Source organism: Lagenorhynchus albirostris, chromosome 3 (genome assembly GCF_949774975.1).
Source record: "Lagenorhynchus albirostris chromosome 3, mLagAlb1.1, whole genome shotgun sequence".
Classification (NCBI taxonomy): domain Eukaryota; kingdom Metazoa; phylum Chordata; class Mammalia; order Artiodactyla; family Delphinidae; genus Lagenorhynchus; species Lagenorhynchus albirostris.
In genome coordinates this window covers 159174395-159197572 of record NC_083097.1, presented here as the reverse complement: position 1 = coordinate 159197572, position 23178 = coordinate 159174395, and the positions used below count along the sequence as shown (strand labels likewise).

The following is a 23178-nucleotide window of genomic DNA, read 5'->3' as shown; positions in this document are numbered from 1 at the left end:
GTTCTTCCTATGTTTTCCTCTAAGAGTTTTATAGTGTCTGGTCTTACACTTAGGTCTTTAATCCATTTTGAGTTTATTTTTGTGTATGGTGTTAGGGAGTGTTCTAATTTCATTCTTTTACATGTAGCTGTCCAGTTTTACCAGCACCACTTATTGAAGAGACTGTCTTTTCTCCATTGTATATCCTTGCCTCCTTTGTCATAGATTAGTTGACCATAGGTGCGTGGGTTTACCTCTGGGCTTTCTATCCTGTTCCATTGATCTATATTTCTGTTTTTGTGCCAGTACCATATTGTCTTGATGACTGTAACTTTGTAGTATAGTCTGAAGTCGGGGAGTCTGATTCCTCCAGCTCCGTTTTTTCCCCTCAAGACTGCTTTGGCTACTCGGGGTCCTTAGTGTCTCCATACAAATTTTAAGATCTTTTGTTCTAGTTCTGTAAAAAAATGCCATTGGTAATTTGATAGGGATTGCATTGAATCTGTAGATTGCTTTGGGCAGTATAGTCATTTTCACAATATTGATTCTTCCAATCCAAGAACGTGGTATATCTTTCCATCTGTTTGTGTCATCTGTGATTTCTTTCATCAGTATCTTATAGTTTTCTGAGTACGGGTCTTTTATGTACCATTGTCAAATGATGGTATCATAGTCACTAAATAAGAAATCAACATTTTATTCTATGAAAATGGTTTTCAGTTGCAAATTATCACTGTAAAAAAGAAGAGTGAAAATTTTTCCTGTATTTGAAACTAGTAAGAGTTGTGTAATAGTAGTTGTCGGATAAGTGTTACCTTCTTGCCATCAGGATATGTAGTAGGGCTGGACATTCTTACCAACACATTTAAAACTAAACTCTTTGGTAGATCCCTCAGCACAAATGCAATCATAAATACGGAGCCCTCCTCTGATCTGTCTGTCAGTGCAGTTTTTCAGCCTGTCTCCTCAACAGACAATAAGTGTATCAGATAATCTGAAATATGCTAGTATTAACTTTTAAATTAGCATCTAATTAAAAACTAAAAATTCTCCTACAGAACTCAAAAATGCTGAAGAATGTGTTGTGTGGCTCTCAGTTTAAGAAGCACTGGCCTAGGGACTTCCCTGGTGGTCCAGTGGCTAAGACTCCATGCTCCAATGCAGGGGGCCCAGGTTCAATCCCTAGTCAGGGAACTAGGTCCCACATGCCGCAACTAAAGATCCTGCGTGCTGCAACTAAGGTCTGGCGCAACCAAATAAATAAATAAAATGTTTTAAAAAGCCATAATCATTACACATTTCACCTGACAGTGTTCTGCAGTTTCATGAGCATTTCATGTCTCTTTTTGAATTATGGTTTCCTCAGGGTATACGCCCAGTAGTGGATTTGCTGGGTCGTATGGTAGTTCTATTTTTAGTTTTTTAAGGAACCTCCATACTGTTCTCCACAGTGGCTGTATCAATTTATATTCCCACCAACAGTGCAAGAGGGTTCCCTTTTCTTCACACCCACTCATCCTGGACTACTTTAAACCATGTCATCTGCCCAAGTTTGCTTTCCATTCTTGGGAAGATCTTATTTTGATTTCTACTTCATGCTTTGAGGTCTTTACTTATCAGACACACCATCTTGAAGGTCCATGAAAACGAAGACCAAACCTGCCTTGTCTAACACAAAAGCCGCTTCCCTCCTGGGGTTTCTGTCTGCACTGGTCTGGCCTCTGACTGTTACTTATTTTCTGGTTGCTCACTGAGCAACCAGAAATTAAGACTTAACTCTTACATTATGTTAATCAAGACGTAACTTATTTTTACCCAGCAATTTTAGATGTTTTTATTGGGACTCTAGCCCAATATCTGGTCAGAAGCAGAAGTTGACAGCGTTTCTTATGCATGTGTTTGGGCCCCCTCCGTGGAGATTCTAGAACTCTAAGAAGAATCAGAATGTAAAAACAATTTTTTGTGAAGGAAAAAAGTAAAATTAAGGAGAAAGAACCTGCCTGGTGAGCTATTAAGGCACACAAAGCTATACCAACGAAAACAAGGAGATGGCCAGAAAAGTTGGCGATGGATTAGAACAGATTTAGAAACAAACAATGACACACATGGGATCTTTTTCAGGGAGGAAGGAGTGTTTCAAATCTGTACATAGCATTGAACAATCGAATTGCCCAGGTTGGGGCAATCCTTACCTCTCTCTTCATCCCAAAATTAAGTCCTAGGTGGGTAAAAATAAACAGAAATAAAAAACTCTGGGAGAATTTGTGCCAACTGTGGAAGGGCCTCTAAAAGCACAAAAGAGAGACATTTAAAGAACTGTGGTTTGAAAATCATAAAATAAAATGTTTACAGCAAAACTACTCATAAACAAAACTGAAAGGTAAATTTGGAAAAAAATGTACAATGCAAAAGTTTATTAATTGTTAAGATGGTAAATTTTATGTTATGCGTGTTTTTTTTATTATTATTTTCTTGAGGATTTTTAAAAAAGATTATTTATTTATTTAATTTATTTTTGGCTGCATCAGGTCTTAGTTGTGGCACGCGGGATCTTTTGTTGCAGTGCACGGGCTTCTCTCCAGTTGTGGCAGCAGGTTTTCTCTTCTTTAGTTGTGATGCGTGGGCTCCAGAGTGCATGGGCTCTGTAGTTTGTGGTACCAGGCTTTCTAGTTGAGGCGTGTGAGCTCAGTAGTTGCGGCGCACAGGCTTAGTTGCCCCACGGCATGTGGAATCTTAGTTCCTTGAAAAGGGATTGAACCTGCGTCCCCTGCATTGTAAGGCAGATTCTTTACCACCTGGACCACCAGGGAAGTCCCTATGTTACGTGTTTTTGTTTACAATTAAAATTTTTGACAAGTTTGTTGTCCCTATTAAAAAAAAAGGAATTATGATATATGAATGAGAAAAAGACAAATGTCTAATAAAAAAAAAGTGAACCAGCTAATTAAAAATAAATATAAGAAAATCTCCCTGGCAAGAAATGAAATGAGAACAAGGAGGCAGCACCTGTATGTACTCAACAGTTTGGCCAAGATGAAAAATCAGGGTGATACGACCTCACGTATAAACAGTAACCTATCTTGAGACCCTGGACTAAGAAGTCTCTCCTCACGGGAAAAGGGGGGTAGGTATTGAGGGGTTAGGACTTGGTCATAAGTTTTTTAAGGTCACCATTCAACCCAGTGCAGATGGCATCTTATTGAAAACACTATCTAGGTGTTTCTGTACATGCAGAATAGAGAGATCAGGGAGGGGCTTCATCAGGAGATTGATGTTTTGTAGCTTTTAAGTTTCAGATTGCTTTTTTTTTTTTTTTTGGCCAAGCCAAGTGGCTTGTGGGATCTTAGTTTCCTGACCAGGGATTGAACCCAGGCTACATCGGTGAGAGCACTGAGTCCTAACCACCGGACCACCAGAGAATTCCCTCAGATTACCTTTTAAGACCTTGCTGTAGAGTGAGACTTTCCTGCCATGAGTGCCAATTATCCCTAGGAACAGAGGGCAACTTTTATTTAATGGCTTTGGAGCACAGAGACTGGGGTTCAGATCTCTGCTAGGCCACTAAATGGTTTGTGTGGCCGGGGTCTGGCAGCTGCCTTTCCCATCTATAGAACGGGGCCCTCACGGCCGCTGGGATGGGCTGGAGGGCCATGGTCAGCAGCGAGCTCCACTGGCCAGGGGTCATCACCTGAGAGGCACTGTCGCCCTTGGGCCTGGGTTTTCCCATCTGTGACACGGAAGCCAGAGCATGCCTGACCTGGAGGCTACTGGGAACTCCCCAGAAGCTGTCTCCCCCCAGAACTGGGGACCCACATGGCAGCAATGACCGCGCGGAGTGCTGCCAAGTCTCCTGCCGGCAGAAGGAACTGAGGCCACAGCCGCGCAGAGTACCTGTTTTATTTCTGACACAGGTGCACCTCAGGACGGCGGCGGACTTGGGGCGGGGGGTGGTGCTGGGGGCGGGGCTAGAACTCCACCTTGCAGGCGGGGAAGGCCTCGTCCTGCATGGACACAGTGCTGTTGCTGCCCAGCACCGTGATGCCCAGCGCCTGGTGCCGGGCGTGCGTCTCCTCATACCACTCGTGCATCGCCACCGAATCGAAGGTGGGGATCAGGGTCACCTGTGGGTGCGACAGATGGACCAACGGTGAGGGGGAGCGCCCTCTGCCCTCCCGGCCCAGCCCCAAGGCATCTGAGGCCCCTCTTCTCCGAACGCGTTTGTCTCCGCCTCCATTACCTCTTGCCTGGATGTCTGCAGCCGGCGGCCAGCCTGTCCCCGAAGTCCCTTCTCCTTCCCATGGCACCCAAAGGACCCTTTCACAAACCGGACCACTCTTCTGCGAATTCTTCTCCATGCTTCCCGCCCACCCCCACCGCTGCCATCTCCCCCTGTTCTCTTGCCCAGGCCTCCCTCCAGCTCCCTGAATACACTAAGCTTGCTCCCGCCACTGGCCTTCGCCCACGCTGTGCCGTCTGCCCTGGACGCTCCCTCGCAGCTGCTCCGTAAGCTGCGTACAAGGCTGGGTGTCAGCACACTCACAGGCTGAGTGGGCGGCCAGGTACCTGGAGGCTCCTTCTATACAAATTCGCCTCACCCTTCAAGGTTCTATTTCAAGGCTTCCCATGGGGACAACCCCAGCCCTCAGGGTCAATTCTCAACGTTCTTAGCTGTGTAGATACCACACATCTCACATATTCCTCCTGGCTGATTCTCATAGCATTACGGAGGTTCAGTGCCAGGGGTCAGGCGAGGTGATCAAACCAGCCCCACCCTGCGACCTCACCCAGGTTTGCTGCAGACAAGGAAGTGGATGTAACAGGAACAGAGTCCCGAGAGCTGGGTGGCACTCCTGCCTTTGACCTCACTGCCGCATGGCCTTGGGGACATGGCTTAGTCTCTCTGAGCCCCACTCCCTCCTTGGATGTGGGTGAGGGTCACACCAACCTCACAGGACAGCGTGGGCTCAGCAGGAAGACACCGGGAAGCGCTGACCCTGCCCAGTGGCAAGAGCTTGGGCAATGTCCCAGTGACATTTGCTGTCATCGGGACTGTCTCACACCCGGGTCGTCACGCACCTGGAGGTCACGGTCCCACTGCTGCTTGCCAGCCAGAAGTGCATCCAGGACAGCCCGCATGCCCTCTTCCTTGTGCTGGTCCTGGCCACTGATGACGTAGCAGAGCGCACGCACCCTCCGGAAGAACTCCTTGTTCAGCAGGCGGGCACTGCCCCCGCTGGGCAAGTAGGCCAGGTCGAGGTAGACGGGGGAGCTCGGCAGGGCCAGTGACCCTCCTGGCCGACTGCCAGCTGACCCTGTGGGTAAGAGGGACGGGGTCAGTTGTGAGTTCTGGGGACAGGGAGGGGCTGAGACCCAGGGCCCGGGACAAGGCTCCCACCTCCACCTGCACCTCTCTGAGTGGCTCCCTCCCTGGCAGGAAGACTGATCTCCATTTTATGGTTGACAAGCTCTCCCTGGCTTGTCCTGCAAACACCCCAGCCAACCCCTCAGTGCTTGGACACTCCCTGGCCAGTCCCTGGACACAGACATCCCCAGGGCCTGAGGGAGAGGGCAGCCAGGGAGGGCTCCCTGGAAGTGGGGGTTTTAGAGCTTGAGTTCCTACAGCAGCAGTACCTGGAATTCTCAGCAGCACCCACCGGTTTAGTTACTCAAGGGGAGCCAATCGGGCATTTATCAAACTCTCCTGGGCACCGCACCCTGGGGACACAGCAGTGACCAAAACAAACAAAAATCCCTGCCCTCAAGGTTGACAGGGAGCCAGAGTGGGTGTAGGAAGGAGAGCTGAGAGAGGGTGACGCAGGCTGGGCAGCCTGCATGGCGCTGGGGCAGCTGCTCTCAGGGCCTTGTCCATGCCCTGAACCCAAAGCCTGTGCAAGGGGGACAAGGTCACCATTCCTGGGCCAGTGAACTCACCAAGTGATTGAGGACATAGCCAGGTCTTGGCCACAGGAAGCCTGCCAGGTGTTTGGTGTCTTAAGATCATAAACGTTGCCCAGTGCAGGGTATGGGCCCAGAAGGCTGCTGGGGCATTTGCAGAATGAATGAAATCCCCAGCTTTGGGCAAGTAGCGCCCCTCACTCATAACTGGGGACAGGGGTGTCGAGGACCCTGAGTGGTGCCCCAGGAAGGGAAAGCCACCGTGGCTGTGGAAGGCGAGAGGGGGACAGGAGCAGCAGAGGCAGAACAGCAAAGCGAAGACAAAGGGAATGTGGACGGAAGCCATGGGGCAGGAGGACAGGGGTAGAGCAGGGACTGGCAAGCTATGGCCTGTGGGCCAAATATGGCAACTGTCTGCTTCTGGAAATACAGTTTTACTAGAACACCCACTGACTACTTACTGAGCTGTTTCTGTGCTACGACACCTAGCTGAGTGAGTAGCTAGCTGAGTAGCTGAGAGAGAGACCATCTGTCCTACAAAGCTGAAAATGTTTACCCTCTGGCCCTTTAAGACAGGCTTTGCTGATACTAATGTGGATGGTTGGTTTATCAGAAGCAGTGGGAGCAGGAGACCCTGAGTGGCCAAGACTGTGGCCTTTGGAAAGAGGTCAAATGCCCAGGAAGAGAAGGTCTCAGATGATCCCCAGCCTCCGGGTGCCAGCCTTGCCCATGGGCCCTAGGGGCCACCCTCTCTCTCTCCCTGCCACTGTGCTGGGAGCCCCTGACCTGCCAAAGGTCACAAGGGCCCATCAGATGCCTCTCTTGGAATCTGCCCAGGAAAGACAAGAAGTGGGGGCTCAGGGGGGCGCTGAGGCTAGAAGACAATCAAGAGACCAGGGTGGCCAGGAGCTGAGGACAAGCCACATGGGGAGAGAAGCTGGAGATGCCTGTCGGCTCCCGGAGGGCAGGACCACCCCAGGCTACTATAATAGGGCTCAGTCCAGAGCAAGCGCTCAGTGAACATGACCTGGAGTTATTATGACTGTCATCGTTGTCGCTGCTTTCTCACCAGCCCTCTCTTGGTAATTCTAGACCTGCTCTGACCCATGCAGTGGCCACCAAGCACTGGAACGTGGTGTGAGACAAGACATGCTGGGAGTGCAAAACACGCACCAGGCTCCCAAGATGTAGTGTGGAAAGAGAAAAGGGAACTATCTAGTAATATTTTATATTGATTACATGCTGAAATATCCTTTTGATATAGTAGTATGCAGGAAAGAATGAACACAGCAGGATTCTGGGACGATGGTACAGTAGGAAGCGCCAAGAATCTGCTCCCCGTCTAGATAGTTGCGCTGGCAGCCCCTCAGCGTAAGTCTGAAGCAACTTACATGGGACTTCAAGGACTGGAAATTTTTTCTTCTTCTTTTCTTCCCCCTTCATTTTTTTTCTTTTTCCCTTTTCGGGAGCCAAATATTTAAGCACTAGGACACTCAAAAGCAACTACTATGCAGGGGAATTTAGAAAGCAACCACAGATGCCCAGCAAAAGGTACAGGATCAGAAAAGACATGAGAACACCCTAAGCTTACACCACAGACTGATCCCCAGCACAGAGACAGCCACAATAATCAAACAAAGGAAAGAGCCACAGCACACCCTGGCGAAGGGGAAATTTTGCATCTCAAGTTATCACATTATTAGATTCAAATGTACAGTTTTCAAAAAAAAAAAAATCACAAGGTACATAAACAGGAAAGTATGGCCCAGTGAAAGGAAAAAAATTTAACAGAAACTGTCCTTAAGGGAGAGCAAATGGTCGACTCACCAGGCAAAGACTTAAAAAACTATCCTAAAGATACTCAAAGAACTAAAGGAAGATGTGGAAAAAGCCAAGAAAACAATGTATGGAAAAAAATACAAATATCAATAAGGAGATAGAAAACATAAGAGTAAATGAAAAGAAATTCTGGAGCTGGAAAGTATAATAACTGAAATGAAAAATTCACTAGAAAGATTCCACTCAAGGTTTGAACAAGCAGAAGAATCAGTGGTCTTGATGACAGGGCAATGGAAATTCTTGAGTCTGAGGAACAGAAAGAGAAATAATTGAAGAAAGTGAACAGAGCCTAAGGGACCTATGGGATACTATCAAGAGGACCAACATACACATTATGGGAGTCTCAGAAGAAAAAAGAGAGAGAAAGGGGCAGAAAGATTATTTCAAGAAATAATGGCCAAAATCTTCTTATATTTAATGAAAGACATGAACATAAACATCTAAGAAACTCCATGAACCCCAAATAGGATAAAATCAAAGAGAACCAGACTGAGACACATGATAATCAAATTGTTCAAAGATAAAGACAAAGACAATCTTTTTGTGGGAAAGAACTGATAAAGGGGACGTTTATAGCTATAAACACTTTTATTAATATCTCAGATCAACAGCCTAACTTTACAAATTAAGGAACTGAAAAAAGAACAAAAGTAAATCCAAAGCTAGCAGAAGGAAGGAAATAATAAAGATTAGAGCAAAGATTTTAAGAATAGAGTAGAAAAACGACACAGAAGAAGATCAGCAAACCCAAAAGTTGGTTCTTTGAAAAGATTAACAAAATTGACAAATCTTTAGTTAGATTGACTAAGAAAGAAAAAGAGAAAGAGCGAGAGAGAAGGGGCAAGGGAACTGGGAGTGGCTGGCGGGCGGGAGGCGGCGGCAGGTGCCCATCGTCCGGCGGGAGCTGCGCGGAAGCCCCGCACCTCCCCGCGCCCTTCACCTACTCCAGGGGTGTGCGGACCAATGGGCCAGTGCGGACGGGGGTCTCCTGGAGGCCGTGCGCCCGGTACCGCCCGCGGGGCTTGGGCGCGGCGCGGGGTCGCGCTCCCCGGCTCCTTCCACTCCCGCTGGGAGCTGGCTGCGGGCGAGGGTGCTGGGGCGCGCGGGGGGCCGGAGGCAGCAGGGGAGGGGCTCGGGCCACCATGGACGACAAGGCGTTCACCAAGGAGCTGGACCAGTGGGTCAAGCAGCTGAACGAGTGTAAACAACTTAACGAGAACCAGGCTAAGGAAATTTTAACAAAAGAATCAAATGTGCAAGAGGTCCGTTGTCCTGTTACCGTCTGTGGAGATGTGCATGGTCAATTCCATGATCTTATGGAACTCTATAGAATCGGTGGGAAATCACCAGATACAAACTATTCATGGGTGACTATGTAGACAGAGGTTATTATCCTGTGGAGACACTGACTCTTCTTGTGGCATTAAAGGTGCGTTATCCAGAACATATTACAATATTGAGAAGAACCACGAAAGCCGACAATCTACCCAAGTACATGGCTTTGATGATGAATGTCTGTGAAAGCATGGAAATGCCAATGTTTGGAAATACTTTACAGATCTGTTTGATGATCTGCCACTTACAGCTTTAGCAGATGTACAGATATTCTGCCTCCATGGTGGCCCTTCCCCATCCATAGATACACTGGATCATAGAAGAGCCTTGGATTGTTTACAAGAAGTTCCACACGAGGGCCCAACGTGTGATCCGTTATGGTCAGATCCAGGTGATCGTGGTGGGCGGGGTATTTCACTACGCGGTGCTGGCTACACATTTGGACGAGATATTTCTGAAACATTTAACCATGCCAGTGGTCTCACACTGGTTTCTCGTGCTCACCAATTTGTAATGGAGGGATACAATTGGTGTCACGATCGGAACGTAGTTACCATTGTCAGCGTACCCGACGATAATTAAGTTATCGTTGTGGGAACCAGGCTGCTATCATGGAATCAGATGACACTCTGAAGTATTGCTTCCTTCAGTTTGACCCAGCACCTCGTCGTGGAGAGCCTCATGTGACCCAGTGCACCCCAGACTACTTTCTGTAAATTCCTCCTGGGAAAACCTGCCTTTGTATGTGGAAGTATACCTGGCTTTTTAAAAATATATATATATTTAAAAACAAAACAAAAAAAAGCAACAGTAATCTATGTGTTTCTGTAACAAATTGGGATCTGTCTTGGCATTAAACCATATCAGGGACCAAACTGTGCCATACTAATGATGAGCATTTAGCACAACTTGAGACTGAGGTTAGTTCAACGCTATGTTCTAGATCGGTCGGTCTTAACAGTTTGCCTGCTGTGTTTGTAGTAACCGCTTTCCTTGGGGCTGTTCAAGCAAAAAAGGTAACTAACTCCATCTCCGTTTGCACTTACTTGGAGATTTTAGTTAGAGTGTTTAACTGGCATGGATTAATAGGGTTGGATTTTTATTTTTAAGAAAAATTCATAAAGCTAACTTCCACTTAATTCATTACCGTTTATTTTATTGAAATGTATAATTAACTGAAAAATTCTTGGGCGTACGTTGTCATAACATTTAAAGAGATTTCCCTTCATTTACACTAAATTACTATTTTATGTTGATCTGCATATTTCTGTATATTTGTCATGACAGTGCTTGCATTCTATTTGGTGTACTGAGCGAATACACTTTCAATTTTAAACAAACAAACAAAACAAAATGAAAAAGAGAAGCCTCAAATTAGTAAGATCAGAAAGTGGAGATGTTACTACCAATCTACAGAAATAAAAAGCATTATGAGAGTACTATGAACAATTATGCACCAACAAACTGGATCACTTAGAAGAGATGTACAAATTCCTAGAAACACAAAATGTACCAAGACTGACTCACAAAGAAATAGAAAATCTGCATAGACTTAGAAATAGTAAGGAGATTGGATCAGTAATCAAAACCTCTGGGGCTTCACTGGGTTTCTACTAAACATTTAAAGAAGAATCATTAGAAAGGAAAAAGTAAAGTTATCTCTGTTCACAGATGATATAATGTTATGTGTAGAAAATCCTAAAGATTCCACACACACAAAAGAAAGCTGTTAGAACTAACAGATGAATTCAGAAAATAGCTGGATACAATATTAACACACACAAAAAACAACTGCATTTCTATATGCTAACAGTGAACAATTCAACAAGGAAATTAAGAAAACAATTCCATTTACAATAGCATAAAAAGAATGAGATACTTAGGAATCAACTTAAAAAGGAGGTAAAATATTTGTACACGAAAACTACAAAACACTACTGAAAGAAACTAAAGAGAACATAAATTAATGGAAAGATATCCCATGTTCATGGATTGGAAGACTTAATATTGTTATGCCACCACTACCCAAAGTGATCTACAGATTCAATGCAATTCCTATCAAAATCCCAGTGATTTTTTTTTTTTTTTGCAGACATAGAAAAAATACATTCTGAAATTCATATGGAAGCTCACTGGGATCCCAAGTAGCCAAGGAAACCTTGAAAAAGAAGAACAAAGTAGGAGGACTCACATTCCCTGATTTCTACCATTACTACAAAGCTATAGTAATCAAGGCAACGTGGTACTAGTATCAAGACAGACATATAGATCAATGGAATAGAATAGAGAGCCCAGAAATAAACTGTCACACATACGGTCAAATGATTTGTGACAAGGGTGCCAAGAATATTCAATGGGGAAAGGACAGTCTTCTCAGCAAATGGCCCTGGGAAACTGGATATCAACATGCAAAAGAATGAAGTTCAATGCCTATTTAGCACCATATCCAACAATTAACTCAAATTTAACTCAAAAAGCAAAATATAAGAGTTAAAACTATAAAATTCTTAAAAGAAAACGTAAGGCAAAAGCTTCATGACACTGGATTTGGCAATGACACCAAAAGCACAGGCAACAAAAGAAAAAATAGACACACTCAACTTTTTGAAAATCAAAAAATTTTGTGCATCAAAGGACATTATCAACAGAGTAACAAGGCAAGCCACAGAATGGGAGAAAATATTTACAAATCATTATCTGATAAGGGATTAATATCCAGAATATATAGAGAACTATCACAACCTAACCACAAAAAGACAAACAATCTGACTCAAAAATGGGCAAAGGACATTTCTAAAAAGATATACAAATGTCCAACAAGCACATGAAAAGGTGCTCAACATCACTAATCATTAGTGAAATGCAAATCAAAACCACAATGAGATACCACCTCACACCCATTAGGATGGCTACTATCAAAAAGCCATAAAATAGGGCTTCCCTGGTGGCGCAGTGGTTGAGAGTCTGCCTGCCGATGCAGGGGACACAGGTTCATGCCCCGGTCCGGGAAGATCCCACATGGCGTGGAGCAGCTGGGCCCGTGAGCCATGGCCGCTGAGCCTGCGTGTCCAGAAAAAAAAAAAAATCCATAAAATAACAAGTGATGGCAAGGATGTGGAGAAGGTGGAACCCTTGTGCACTGTTGGTGGAACGTAAAATGGTACGGCCACTGTGGCAAACAGTATGGCAGTTCCTCAAGAAACTAAGAATAGAATCACCATAAGATCCAGCAATCCCACTTCTGAGTATATACACCAAATTTGAAAGCAAGGGTCTCAAAAAGGTATTTGTACATCCAGGTTCATAGCAGCATTATTCACAATAGCCAAAAGGTGGAAGCAACTCAAGTATCCAACAATGGATGAATGGATAAACAGTATGTGGTCCATCCATATGATGGAATACTGTTCAGTCTTAAAAAAGGAAGTTTTGACACATGCTACAACATGAATAAAGCATGAGGACAATACGCCAAGTGGAAGAAGTCAGTTACAAAAAACCCCAAATACTATATGATTCCCCTTATATGATGGCCCTAGAGTAGTAAATTCAGAGACACAAAGTAGAATGGTAGTTGCCAGGGGCTGGGGACAGGGAGGAATGGAGAGTTAGTGTTTAAAGGGGACAGAGTTTCAGTTCCACAAGATGAAAGTTCTGGAGATGGATGGTGGTGATAGTTGTACGACAATATGAATGTACTTAATGCTATTGAACTGTGCACTTAAAAATGGCTTAAGGTAGTCAATTTTTTTTTTTTTTTTTGCGGTACGCGGGCCTCTCACTGTTGTGGCCTCTCCCGTTGCGGAGCACAGGCTCCGGACACGCAGGCTCAGCGGCCACGGCTCACGGGGCCCAGCCGCTCCGCGGCATGTGGGATCTTCCCAGACCGGGGCACAAACCTGTGTCCCCTGCCTTGGCAGGCGGACTCTCAACCACTGCGCCACCAGGGGAGCCCAAGGTAGTCAATTTTATGTTACATTAATTTTAGCACAGTTTTTAAAAATTGAAAAAAAAACAACAAAGCACAGCAAGCCCAAGACTGCTACCCTTAGAAAGCTGACAGGTTGGCCCTTGGCTGCCTTCTGGGAACTTGGATTTCAGAAGGGTTCCCACCATTTCCAAAATTCCAGACTCCCCAGGAAGGGGTGAGCAAGTGTACAGCATAAACTGCATTGCTGTACAGGCAGTGTAGGCATGGTGAGCCACTCTTCTTATCATTTGGGAGATGGTGGGAACCCTTCCAAATATATATATAAAATCTGATCATTCTCAGATGTATTTGGTCTTTGTCCACAGTTCCCGCCTCACACCTCCTAAAACCCTTGGAATTTTCTGATCAGTAAGAGCAATGGGAGCATCTTTTGTTACAATACTTGGTTTCTTGTCCTCAGTTCCTGAAACCACTTCAGGGCCATAAAAGTGAAATGAGTGTCTGTTAGTCAAAACAAGCCCTTTCCAACACAAGGTTTCTGCTAATGAAGACAACTTTGGATCCCACCCCAGGGTGGGGGCTGGCTGCCAGGCGAACCAATCATATGATTAAGAGGTTGAAACTTTCAGTCTTGCCCTTTGATTTTGGGGGAGGGGAGAGGGGCTTGAGGTTGAATCGATGGCCATTGGCCAATAATTTAGTCAATCACAACTATGTAATGAAGCCTCCATAAAAGCCCCAAAGGACAGCTTTTTGGCCCTTTTTCAGAGAGCTTCCACATCAGGGAAGCAGAGTGCTTCTACGTGCCACTGTGTGGGGCCCCAAGCTCCCTGAGGACATCAGTCAGAGCCCTCATTTGGGACCTCGTCCTATGTATCTCTTCAACTGATTGTTGATTTGTATCCTTTAACAGAGTTTTATATGTAATAAATGAGTAATCTAGGGAGTAAATGGGTTCTTCCTGAGTTCTGTAAGCTGTACTAGCAAATTAACCAAACCCAAGGAGGGGGTCATGGGAACCTCTGATTTATAGCTAGTCAGAGAGAAGCACAGGTAACAAACTAGACTTGCGATTGGCATCCTGAGTTACAGGAGGTCACCAGAACTCCTGGTTTGCAGCCAGTTGGTCAGAAGCACAGGTAGAAACCTGGGCTTGTGACTGGCATCTGACGTGGAGGGTGGTCTTGTGGGACTGAGCCATTTACCTGTGGTATGTGATTCTATCTCTGGGTAGAGAGTGTCAGAATTGATTTGAATTCCTGGACGCCCTGCTGGCATCCAAGAATTGCTTGTTGGTGTGGGGAAACCTACACACAGACACACACACAGTGGAACTGGGTCCAGGAACCCTTTTTGGTTGGTGTCAGGAGTGGGATTTGCTAGAATGACCCTGGCTTACATAAACATGTGGTTTTTTTTTTTGGGTGTGTGTGTGTGTGTGTGTGTGTGTGTGTGTGTGGTACGCGGGCCTCTCACTGTTGTGGCCTCTCCCGTTGCGGAGCACAGGCTCCGGACGCGCAGGCTCAGTGGCCATGGCTCACGGGCCCAGCCACTCCGCGGCATGTGGGATCTTCCCAGACCAGGTCACGAACCCACGTCCCCTGCATCGGCAGGCGGACTCTCAACCACTGCGCCACCAGGGAAGCCCCGAAACATGTGTTTTTTAAAGAGAAAGGATAAAAGGGTGGGGAATGAGCAAACGCTGATCCCCAGATAGCTACCCAGTCACCCACAGTATGAAACTGCAGCTGCACTGCAATCAGTTACTAAAGGTAAAAGTTACCAACGGAATGTAGTAATGGTAGTAGACCCAACACCCAAGGAGTTGGCTCACTGGATATATAAGGAAATGCAAAATAATAAGCAGTATGCTGAATACACAGTTTCCTGGTTATTGTTATCTCTAGTAGCCAAAATGAAAGTTAAAAAATGTGCTCACTCGGGTCTTGATGTTGAACCAAGTTCAGATTTGGGTAGATCTGAGGTTTGGTCATTAGCCTCAAAGCCGCCCAGAGAGGGAAAAATTATGCAGGGGCATCAGGAAAGACCTCTAAGGTCTCTGGTCACCAAGAAGGTAGTTAAGGTAGGGGGAGGGCAAAACCAAGAAACAACTAAAACCAGGAGATAGAGTGTAAAGAAACGGACTCACTTTGTGGACTGGTATCATCAGTTTCCTGAAGAACCTTTACCAAAATGGATCGTGAGAGTAACCAGTTTGGGGGCTGTGTCTTTGGTTTTGAAGGCTGCAGAGTAGAAGAGCACATCTGGGTTGATGCAGGACCCCAAGCTCACTACTGAACAATCACAGATTGTTCCAGACACACAGGAGGTTATTCCCGAAGGAATAACCAGCCTGGCCGACTGGATAAACGCCACTGAAAAGTGTGTTTATCCTGGGAAGGGGGGACTGCCCAACTCACCCCATAAATGCCAAGTGGGACACCCCAGATGAAGCAGCTGAAATGCTTCCTATGCAAGCCATGTGGGATTAGCTTTATAACTGGGACATTCACCCACTGAATATGCCTGTTACCCAGGTTTTGGTAAATGCTGTGATTAACGGGACCCTTGTTGCATGGGCACCCCATGGAACTTTACTGCTACAAAACTGAACAACAGTTCTAGAAGCCTTATCAGATCTGCTATCTCAGCTTCTCTGATGACACCAAGAACATTAGAGTAATTAAGAAAACGGGGAGAGACAAAGGGAAGAGTCAAGGGACTTGACCGAGTGGAGTGGTCATCTTCAGATGGCTGTTGAAACGTAGAATGAATAAAGCAGACACTGATAGAGTTGAAACAGATGAAACTGAGCAGGACCCTGTGGGGCTTCTGGACATGGAGGCCTTTCTGTGTACCCCGTTCCTTGTTTGTAGGGGACAGACTCCAGCCTCCATGACCTTCCCGGAGTCCCAAAGGGCAGATTCAAACAGTTGCTAATCAGGGAAGGGAGGGGATGCAGAGACAAGGGAGGGGCAGCCAAGAAACAATAGGGCAGCCTTGGGGCAGGGGCCTCCTTCCACCTCAAGGGATACATATTAACAATACCTTTGAGCTCTTTACAGAACTAAAACCCCCAACAAATGGAAGATGTCAGCATTATTCATCCCAGAGAACAGCATCTGAGGCCAGATGAAAGGAACCAGAGAAGCTCATCAAAAGATTACCTGAGACCGGATTAAAGGAGTACAGGTGTCCCCCCCACACACACACCTTAATCTTATCAACAACCCGCCCTTGAACCACTGCTATTAAACTCCTCACCAAATCCCCCCTGGGTTGGGGGACACAGTTTTTCAGGGGCATGAGCCCACTGTGCCCCACTCTGCCTGGCAGAGCAATGAGGTTCTTTTTTTTTTAAAGCTATTCTTTTCTAATTCACCCAAAACTCTCCCTGCAAGATTCGATGTGGCACTGGTTCACAGAAGCCGAGTTTTCGGCAACAGATGCAGCACTAGCAGAGATTGGGTGGACCAGTGCGGCCCCCAACGTTTTGTTAAAGGGCCCCAAACAAGTCCACTATTTACTCTAGTTTGGAGGGATTTCGAAAGCCAGGAGGCAAAGATTACAGTGAGAAACCTGACCAGGAATCCCCTGCGGGTGAGGATTAGGAAGATTAATGAAGATAAAGACTGAAGCAGAGGCCAGGATCTTCTGGCTCCACCCCGGGGGTGGGGACCCAAGGCCATCTGCACAGGCGTGGAGAAAACAGCCAGGAGAGGAAGGAGACCTTCCCAGGGTTCCTAGACACAGGAGCCCAAAGCACTGTGATTCCAACACCAGTTGGTGAAGTCTTAGCGGGGGCTAAGGTTAGACTGGGAGGAACTGGAGATGCAAACGTTGATGGGATGAAGGTGCACATTGGGATGAAAACTGGGGTGAGTGGACAGATTTGGTGTGAGGTGGTCACATCTCCTTTACCTGACTGTATTACTGGGATGGAGACTATGGCTGACTGGGGGTTGCCTCCCCTACTTAATATTGGAAAGCAGAGGCCTGTAAGTCCGCCCTCCGGCCAGTTTTAATTGGGGACGCCAGATGGGAGCCGCTAGAACTGCCCGAGCACACACAGGTGGCTAACGTAGAGTGATCTGGAACGCCTGGTGGACAAAAAGAGACGACCACTTTAATTCATGATATGCTAGAAGCTGGAGTGTGGGTACCCACGAATTCACTGTACCATAGCCTTGTGCGGCCTGGGGAAAAGACGGATGGTTCATGGAGACGAAATGTAGACTATCGAGACTTAAACCAAGTTGTACCACCCATCGGCTCAGCCGTTCCAGACACACAGAAAATGCAAGGAGGCCGCTACTCAGCGAGTGACCTCGTAAATGCTTTCTTCCCTGTTTTGATCTCAGAAAAGAGCCAGCAGCAGTTGGCCTTCACATGGGAAGGATCCCAAGTTACCTTTCCTGTGCTGCAACAGAGGTATCTGAACTCACTGGCTTACTGTTGTGATTTGGTCAGAAGGGACGTGGACTTGATGCGGGTCGCCAGTGTAATCATACACTATACTGACGGCGTTACGGTGATAGCGGAAACCAAAGAGCAGGCTAGGACTGATCTGAGTGCAACAGGGACGCACATGACCAACTGGGGTGGGTTAATAAATCCAGCACTGGTTCCCAGGCCTGCCCGAACAGTCAAATTCTTAGGAAGAACCTGGGCAGGGGCCACCTGGAATATTCCACAAGAGACTAAAAATAAACCGCTGTCACTGTCCTCCCCAGGACCAAACAAGAAGCCCAGCGTTTGGTTGGTTGACTTGGATTTTCATCTGGGAATGCTGCTTCCATCTGTAAGACTACCCGGAAGAAAGCTCTGAGTTAGGGACCCGAACGAGAGCAGGTTGTGTTTGAATTACAAACGGTGGCAGCCCTCTCAACTTGGCCGTTGGGCCCTGCCGACCCCCCACTCAGGTATGATTTGGGAAGTGTCGGCCATACTCTGTACACTCTGCAGACTGGAGCTTTGGGCAAAAGCCCACGAGCACCTCCCAGCAGTGACCACTGGGATTTTGGACCAGAAAATTCCAAGCTGCTACGGCCCATACACAGTATTTGAGAGACCATTAGTAGCCTGCGATTGGGCATTAACTGAGATCACCTCGATTACTGATGGACATAAAATAATCATGAAACCTGAGATGCCCATCATGTCTTGGATGATGCTGGAGAAACACTCCAATGAACGCAGTGCCCAGAAGTGTTCCATGATAAAAAGAGAAATGGTCCATCTGAGAGCACGCTGCCAGGGTAATGCAGGGAGGCACCCACTGGATCATGAGCACGTAGCCTCTTTTCCTCTAGGACCGACTTTGGAGCCACCTGAGGAGCTGCTGGAACTGACTGGCACATGGCCTTGCCCTATGGACGGCTCTCAACTGAACCACAAAGCGCGCTTGCTTTATGGATGGCAGTTCCAAGAAGAATGGATAATAACCTGCTTGGAAAGCGGCTGCATTAAAACCAGGGGATGGCGAGACTCTGATTGGAGGCAGCAAGAACAAATGGGCTCAGCGGGCTGAATTGCACGCTGTTTTCCTAGCAGTGGTGGAAGAATTGAGCAACGGTAAAAGCCCCTATGTTTGGGTTTTTACTCCTGGGCCCATGGCGTGGCTGTGTGGTCGGGCAGACGGGCAACGGAAACCTGGACTATTAAAGGGATGCCTGCATGGGGCGTGGCCTTATGGAAATCACTCTGGGAATTTAAGGGGCGTGTTAAAGTAGGACATGTCAATGCCCACCAGAAGAACCCCTTCCAGGTTTGGAAGGTCACTGAACCACCAAGTGAACGTTTTGGGAGGGCGGTCCATGAATGAGTCGGCATGGGGAGAGGGCTGCAGCAATGCAGAGCCCCACACATGGCCGGCAAGTGGATTACATTGGACCAAAGCCAGTAGCCCTGGGGCTATAAATGAGCCCTAACAGGAAGAGACACCCTGCACTGGGTTTGCATACCTGATGGTAGATGCAAATGCTCAAAATAAGACTGGAACAGAAAATACTGTAACAATTTGAGCCACTGAGTTACATTTCTTCGCACCAAGGGGTGCACTTTACAGCCCATACTGTCCAACAGTGGCAAGAGATTTCACACCAGATGTGTTGCGTATCATCCTCAGAGTAATGGTTTAACAGAACATTGGAATGGGCGGCTGAAGCATTTGCTGTCTAAAACCAGGGGAGACACAGGCTTGAGAGGCTGGCTTACACACCGTCACGAGCATGTGCTCACACTCAACATGAGCGGGGCTGAGGGCGGGTCCCCACTGGATAGATTCCTCCACTTTTCTGGGGGTGTGGGCAAGTCAGGGTGGGGGAGGATGCTGATGCGACTGTATAACTCTTCCCCGCATCACAGCAACTTTTTTTTTTTTCTTCTCCTACTCGATGCAGTGGTCCCAGAACCAGGGATGCAACTGTGGGGGCCAGAAGCAGGGATAATTCCTCAACAAGAAACTGGTAACTATACCTTTAAACCTCAGAATTCCTAAGGGCCTGATGGGCCCGGAATGTGCCTTCACCCGCCTCTGGCAAAGTTGGTGCTGACAGTGAATGCTGCCGCACTGCCTAGCAGTTGCAAGAGCCCACTGGTTCTGTACCTGTGTAACCCTACTCTAGGCGAGCGGCAGTGGACGGGGCAGGGGAGACACCTGCCAGCCTAGTTTCCTGGCAGCAATCTGGACCAGCACGGTGGCCAAACTAACGTCCCTTCCAAGAGTGGAAAAGTGTGGGTAAAGATAAATGACAAATGGAGAGTAAGAATAACAGCTGAGGGTAAAGGGATGAATAAGTGGGTTATGCAATGAGGGAAATCCAACATTTTATTAACACCTGGAGAGAGCCTCAGAGCAAGAGAATAATAGAATCTCTTAGCAGAAGCATACCAGATGCCCAGCAGGCTGAAGCTGGTCTGCTGAGATCAGCCCTGATTTGGGGACCTGATAAGATTGAACAGCAGCCTGCACAGCTGAATGGCATGGCTCTGGAAAGACATTCTGGTCCTGAGATATATTAACGAACAGGACCAACTGTTAAAAGATTAAATGGAATTCTAGCGATGCGCCCGTGTCTTCTGACTCCCATTTTTCGGGCTACATCTACTACAAAGGATAACATTTGGGAACTGTTTCCTACTGGGACTTCAAACTGTGTGGTGTATAGCTCCCAGCAGACTGATCTATGTGATCACTGTGTAACAGATCGTGACAATCAATTGCTTAGAAAGGTCCCTGGTTATGATGGACAAAGTATAACAGCAGCATGCCGAGCATGGGAGGGTGTGCTGTGCACGAGCACGTGTCATCCTGTTTTTGTGGATGGAAAACGATTCATCAAACTAGGGAAAAACAGTGGGTCCCTGATGGGATTAAAGCAGTGGGCATCACATGGTCGCTCAAGTTCCCCTGGGGTACAGCCCTACCAGAGACAAGGCAGGCCATGGGAAGCCTCATGGCTTACTCAAACTAAATTAAATTACATCTAGGTGTGCTTACCACGCATCTAAGCCTAGTCTGGGGGGCCCAAAATTTTGGGGCGCAAAGCATGCACCCTATCTGCACCCAGGCCTTTAGTACACAACGGCAACAAGGTCTCTGGTGGATTCAACAACACTGGCCCACAAGCCAGAAAGAGCCTTAGGGTGAATAGGTGCTAGCAGGTATCCTAGGACAAGTGAAATTTGCTTTTAATGAGGAGTGGCATCCAGAGGAAAAAGATTAATTAGAATAGGCAGACTAGGGGGAGTTCTCTTCCAGGTGGAAGGCGAAGGATGGGAGCCAGCCTGGAAAGAGAATGAGGTTTTAGCAAAGTGGGTCAGGCAGACTGCCAACAGTGCTGGATATGCTAGAACTAGCATTGGGACCCAACAAGGCCTCCTGACTATTTAAATACATATGCAGGTTGAAGTGGCCACGGGGCAGTGGCCCTCAATCCTAGCTGCCGGGGCTCAGGGGCGCACACACCTACGGGAATGTTACGGCCCTCCAAGCTCATGGAGGTTCTCTGGGGACATTTATAATTTACACAGATGCACCCTGACTGCTCGCACCTCCAGTAAAGCTAGAAATAAAATATACCCTGCAGCACAGTTAGTTGGGATAGGAATATTCTAAATACAACTCACGTCCTCCCCACAGAAGGGAGGTGGGCCCTGCGATACAACACACAATGGAAATCAGACTCAGTACAAGCTCGTGAACTTGTCCCTAGTTACCTTGGAATCCGGAGCTAACTGAATCGTGGCCAGTGGTCACGACCTCTGTCCTTAATACCGTCTGGTATATGGGCAAAGGCAGATTCTGTTGGGAAGGCAAAGTGAACACGTCTGTAGCTCTTACCGATTGGTTGTGTAATGAAAATGAATCGTACGGTAACCATATTTCGATATGGTGTAGCCCTGTCGCTGGTAAGATTCAACTACCTCATGTAAATGAGTCTTATGGTAACACTGATACTGATGATCAAATGTATTGAGAGCCTGAGTTAAAGCCTCCTCTGGAGGTAACACCTGTGGAAAATGACTGGCCTGAGGAGGACCAGGATAGCTAATCACCAGCTGATTTCTGTGCTGAATAGTTCTGCACAAATTGATCGTAAGGTACAAGTAGCAAATGACGTTTCTCTAAATCGATCCCGGGACTTCCCGGGTGGCACAGTGGTTAAGAATCCGCCTGCCAATGCAGGGGACAGAGGTTTCGAGCCCTGGTCCGGGAAGATCCCACATGCCGCGGATCAACTAAGCCCATGCGTCACAACTACTGAGCCTGCACTCCACAGCCCACAAGCCCCAACTACTGCGCCCACGTGCCACAACTACTGAAGCCCACGGGCCTAGAGCCCATGCTCTGCAACAAGAGAAGCCACCACAATAAGCCCACGCACCGCAACGAAGAGTAGCCCCCCCGCTCGCCGCAACTAGAGAAAGCCTCCACACAGCAACGAAGACCCAACGCAGCCAAAAATCCACCAATCCATCCATCCCTGCCCCACACAGCTTCTCCAAATGTCTGGCCTATTTATGTCGGTACTGTTGCTACATCTGTTCTAATAAATGCGACCCCAAATATAAGTGCTGTGATAGGTATGATTGCTTTGCTGTAAGGGATCTGTTCCACCAGGGGGTGGACTGCAGTACTGTGATTTACAAGAAATACATATACTTGGTCATTCTCAGATATATTTGGTCCTTCATCCACAGTTCCTGGCTCACAGCTCCCAAAACCCTTGGAGTTTTCTGATCCATGGGAGCAATGGGAGCATCTTTGTTATATTTGGTCTCTAGTCCTCAGCTCCAGAAAACACTTTAGGGCCAAAAGGGTGAAATGGGTGTCTTGTTATTAATAAGAAGCCCTTTTCCATCACAACCGGGTTTATGTTAATGAAGGTGACTTTGGATCCCACGCCAGGGTGGGGGCTTGTTGCCAGGAGAACCAACCTTGTGATTAGCGGGTCAGAATTTTCAGTCCTGCGTCTGGACTCCTGGGCAGGGGAGAGGGGCCTCAGGTTGAGTCACTCGCCATTGGCCAATGATTTAGTCAATCATGACTATGTAATGAAGCCTCCATAAAAGCCTCAAAAGGCCGCTTTTTGGCCCTTTTACAGAAAGCTTCCACACCAGGGAACCAGAACGCTTTGTGCTACCATGCAGGGTCCCAAGCTTCATGACGACATAAGATCCCTTGTTTGGGACCTCGCCCTATGTATCTCTTCATCTGGTTGTTAATTTGTATACTTTAAGAGCCTTTTATACTAAATTGGTCATCTAGTGAGTAAATGGGTTTTCCCGGGTTTTGTCAGCAGCTCTGGCAAATTAATCAAACCAGAGGAGGGGGGCATGGGAACCTCCGATTTACAACCAGTTGGTCAGAAGCACGGGTAACAGCCTGGACTTGTGACTGGCACCTGAAGTGGAGGGTGCTCGGGGGACGGAGCCCTTTACCTTTGGAATGTGACTCTGCCTCTGGGTACAGTGTCAGGATTGCGGGCAACTGCGGGACACCCGGCTGGTGTCCAAGAATTGGATCCTGGAAACCTTTCCAGTGTACGTGTGAGGTAGAGGGGGCCTGCACGACCAGCCCCAGTAGAAACCCTGGGCCCTGAGTCTCTAAGGAGCTTCCCTGACCGACGGTACTTCACACGTGTCGTCACAGCTTGGAGCTCGGGGAACCAAGCACATGATATGGGACTCCACTG

The 23178-nt window shown here is 47.2% G+C and overlaps 1 protein-coding gene and 1 pseudogene across 1 annotated transcript in view; one reads left to right on the top strand and one right to left on the bottom strand.

Annotated features, from left to right (window-relative positions):
- Nucleotides 1-660: 660 nt before the first annotated feature.
- Nucleotides 661-23178, bottom strand: part of MAP1S (microtubule associated protein 1S) — a 29898-nt gene continuing 7380 nt past the window's right edge. Inside the window, exons 6-7 of the mRNA XM_060144726.1 lie at nt 5056-5291; nt 661-4100 (exon numbers count right to left, since the gene is read on the bottom strand). Coding sequence (XP_060000709.1) covers nt 3945-4100; nt 5056-5291 — 392 coding nt within the window. The 3' untranslated portion in view covers nt 661-3944. The remainder of the gene's footprint in view (nt 4101-5055; nt 5292-23178) is intronic.
- Nucleotides 8856-10225, top strand: LOC132518656 (serine/threonine-protein phosphatase 2A catalytic subunit beta isoform-like; annotated as a pseudogene).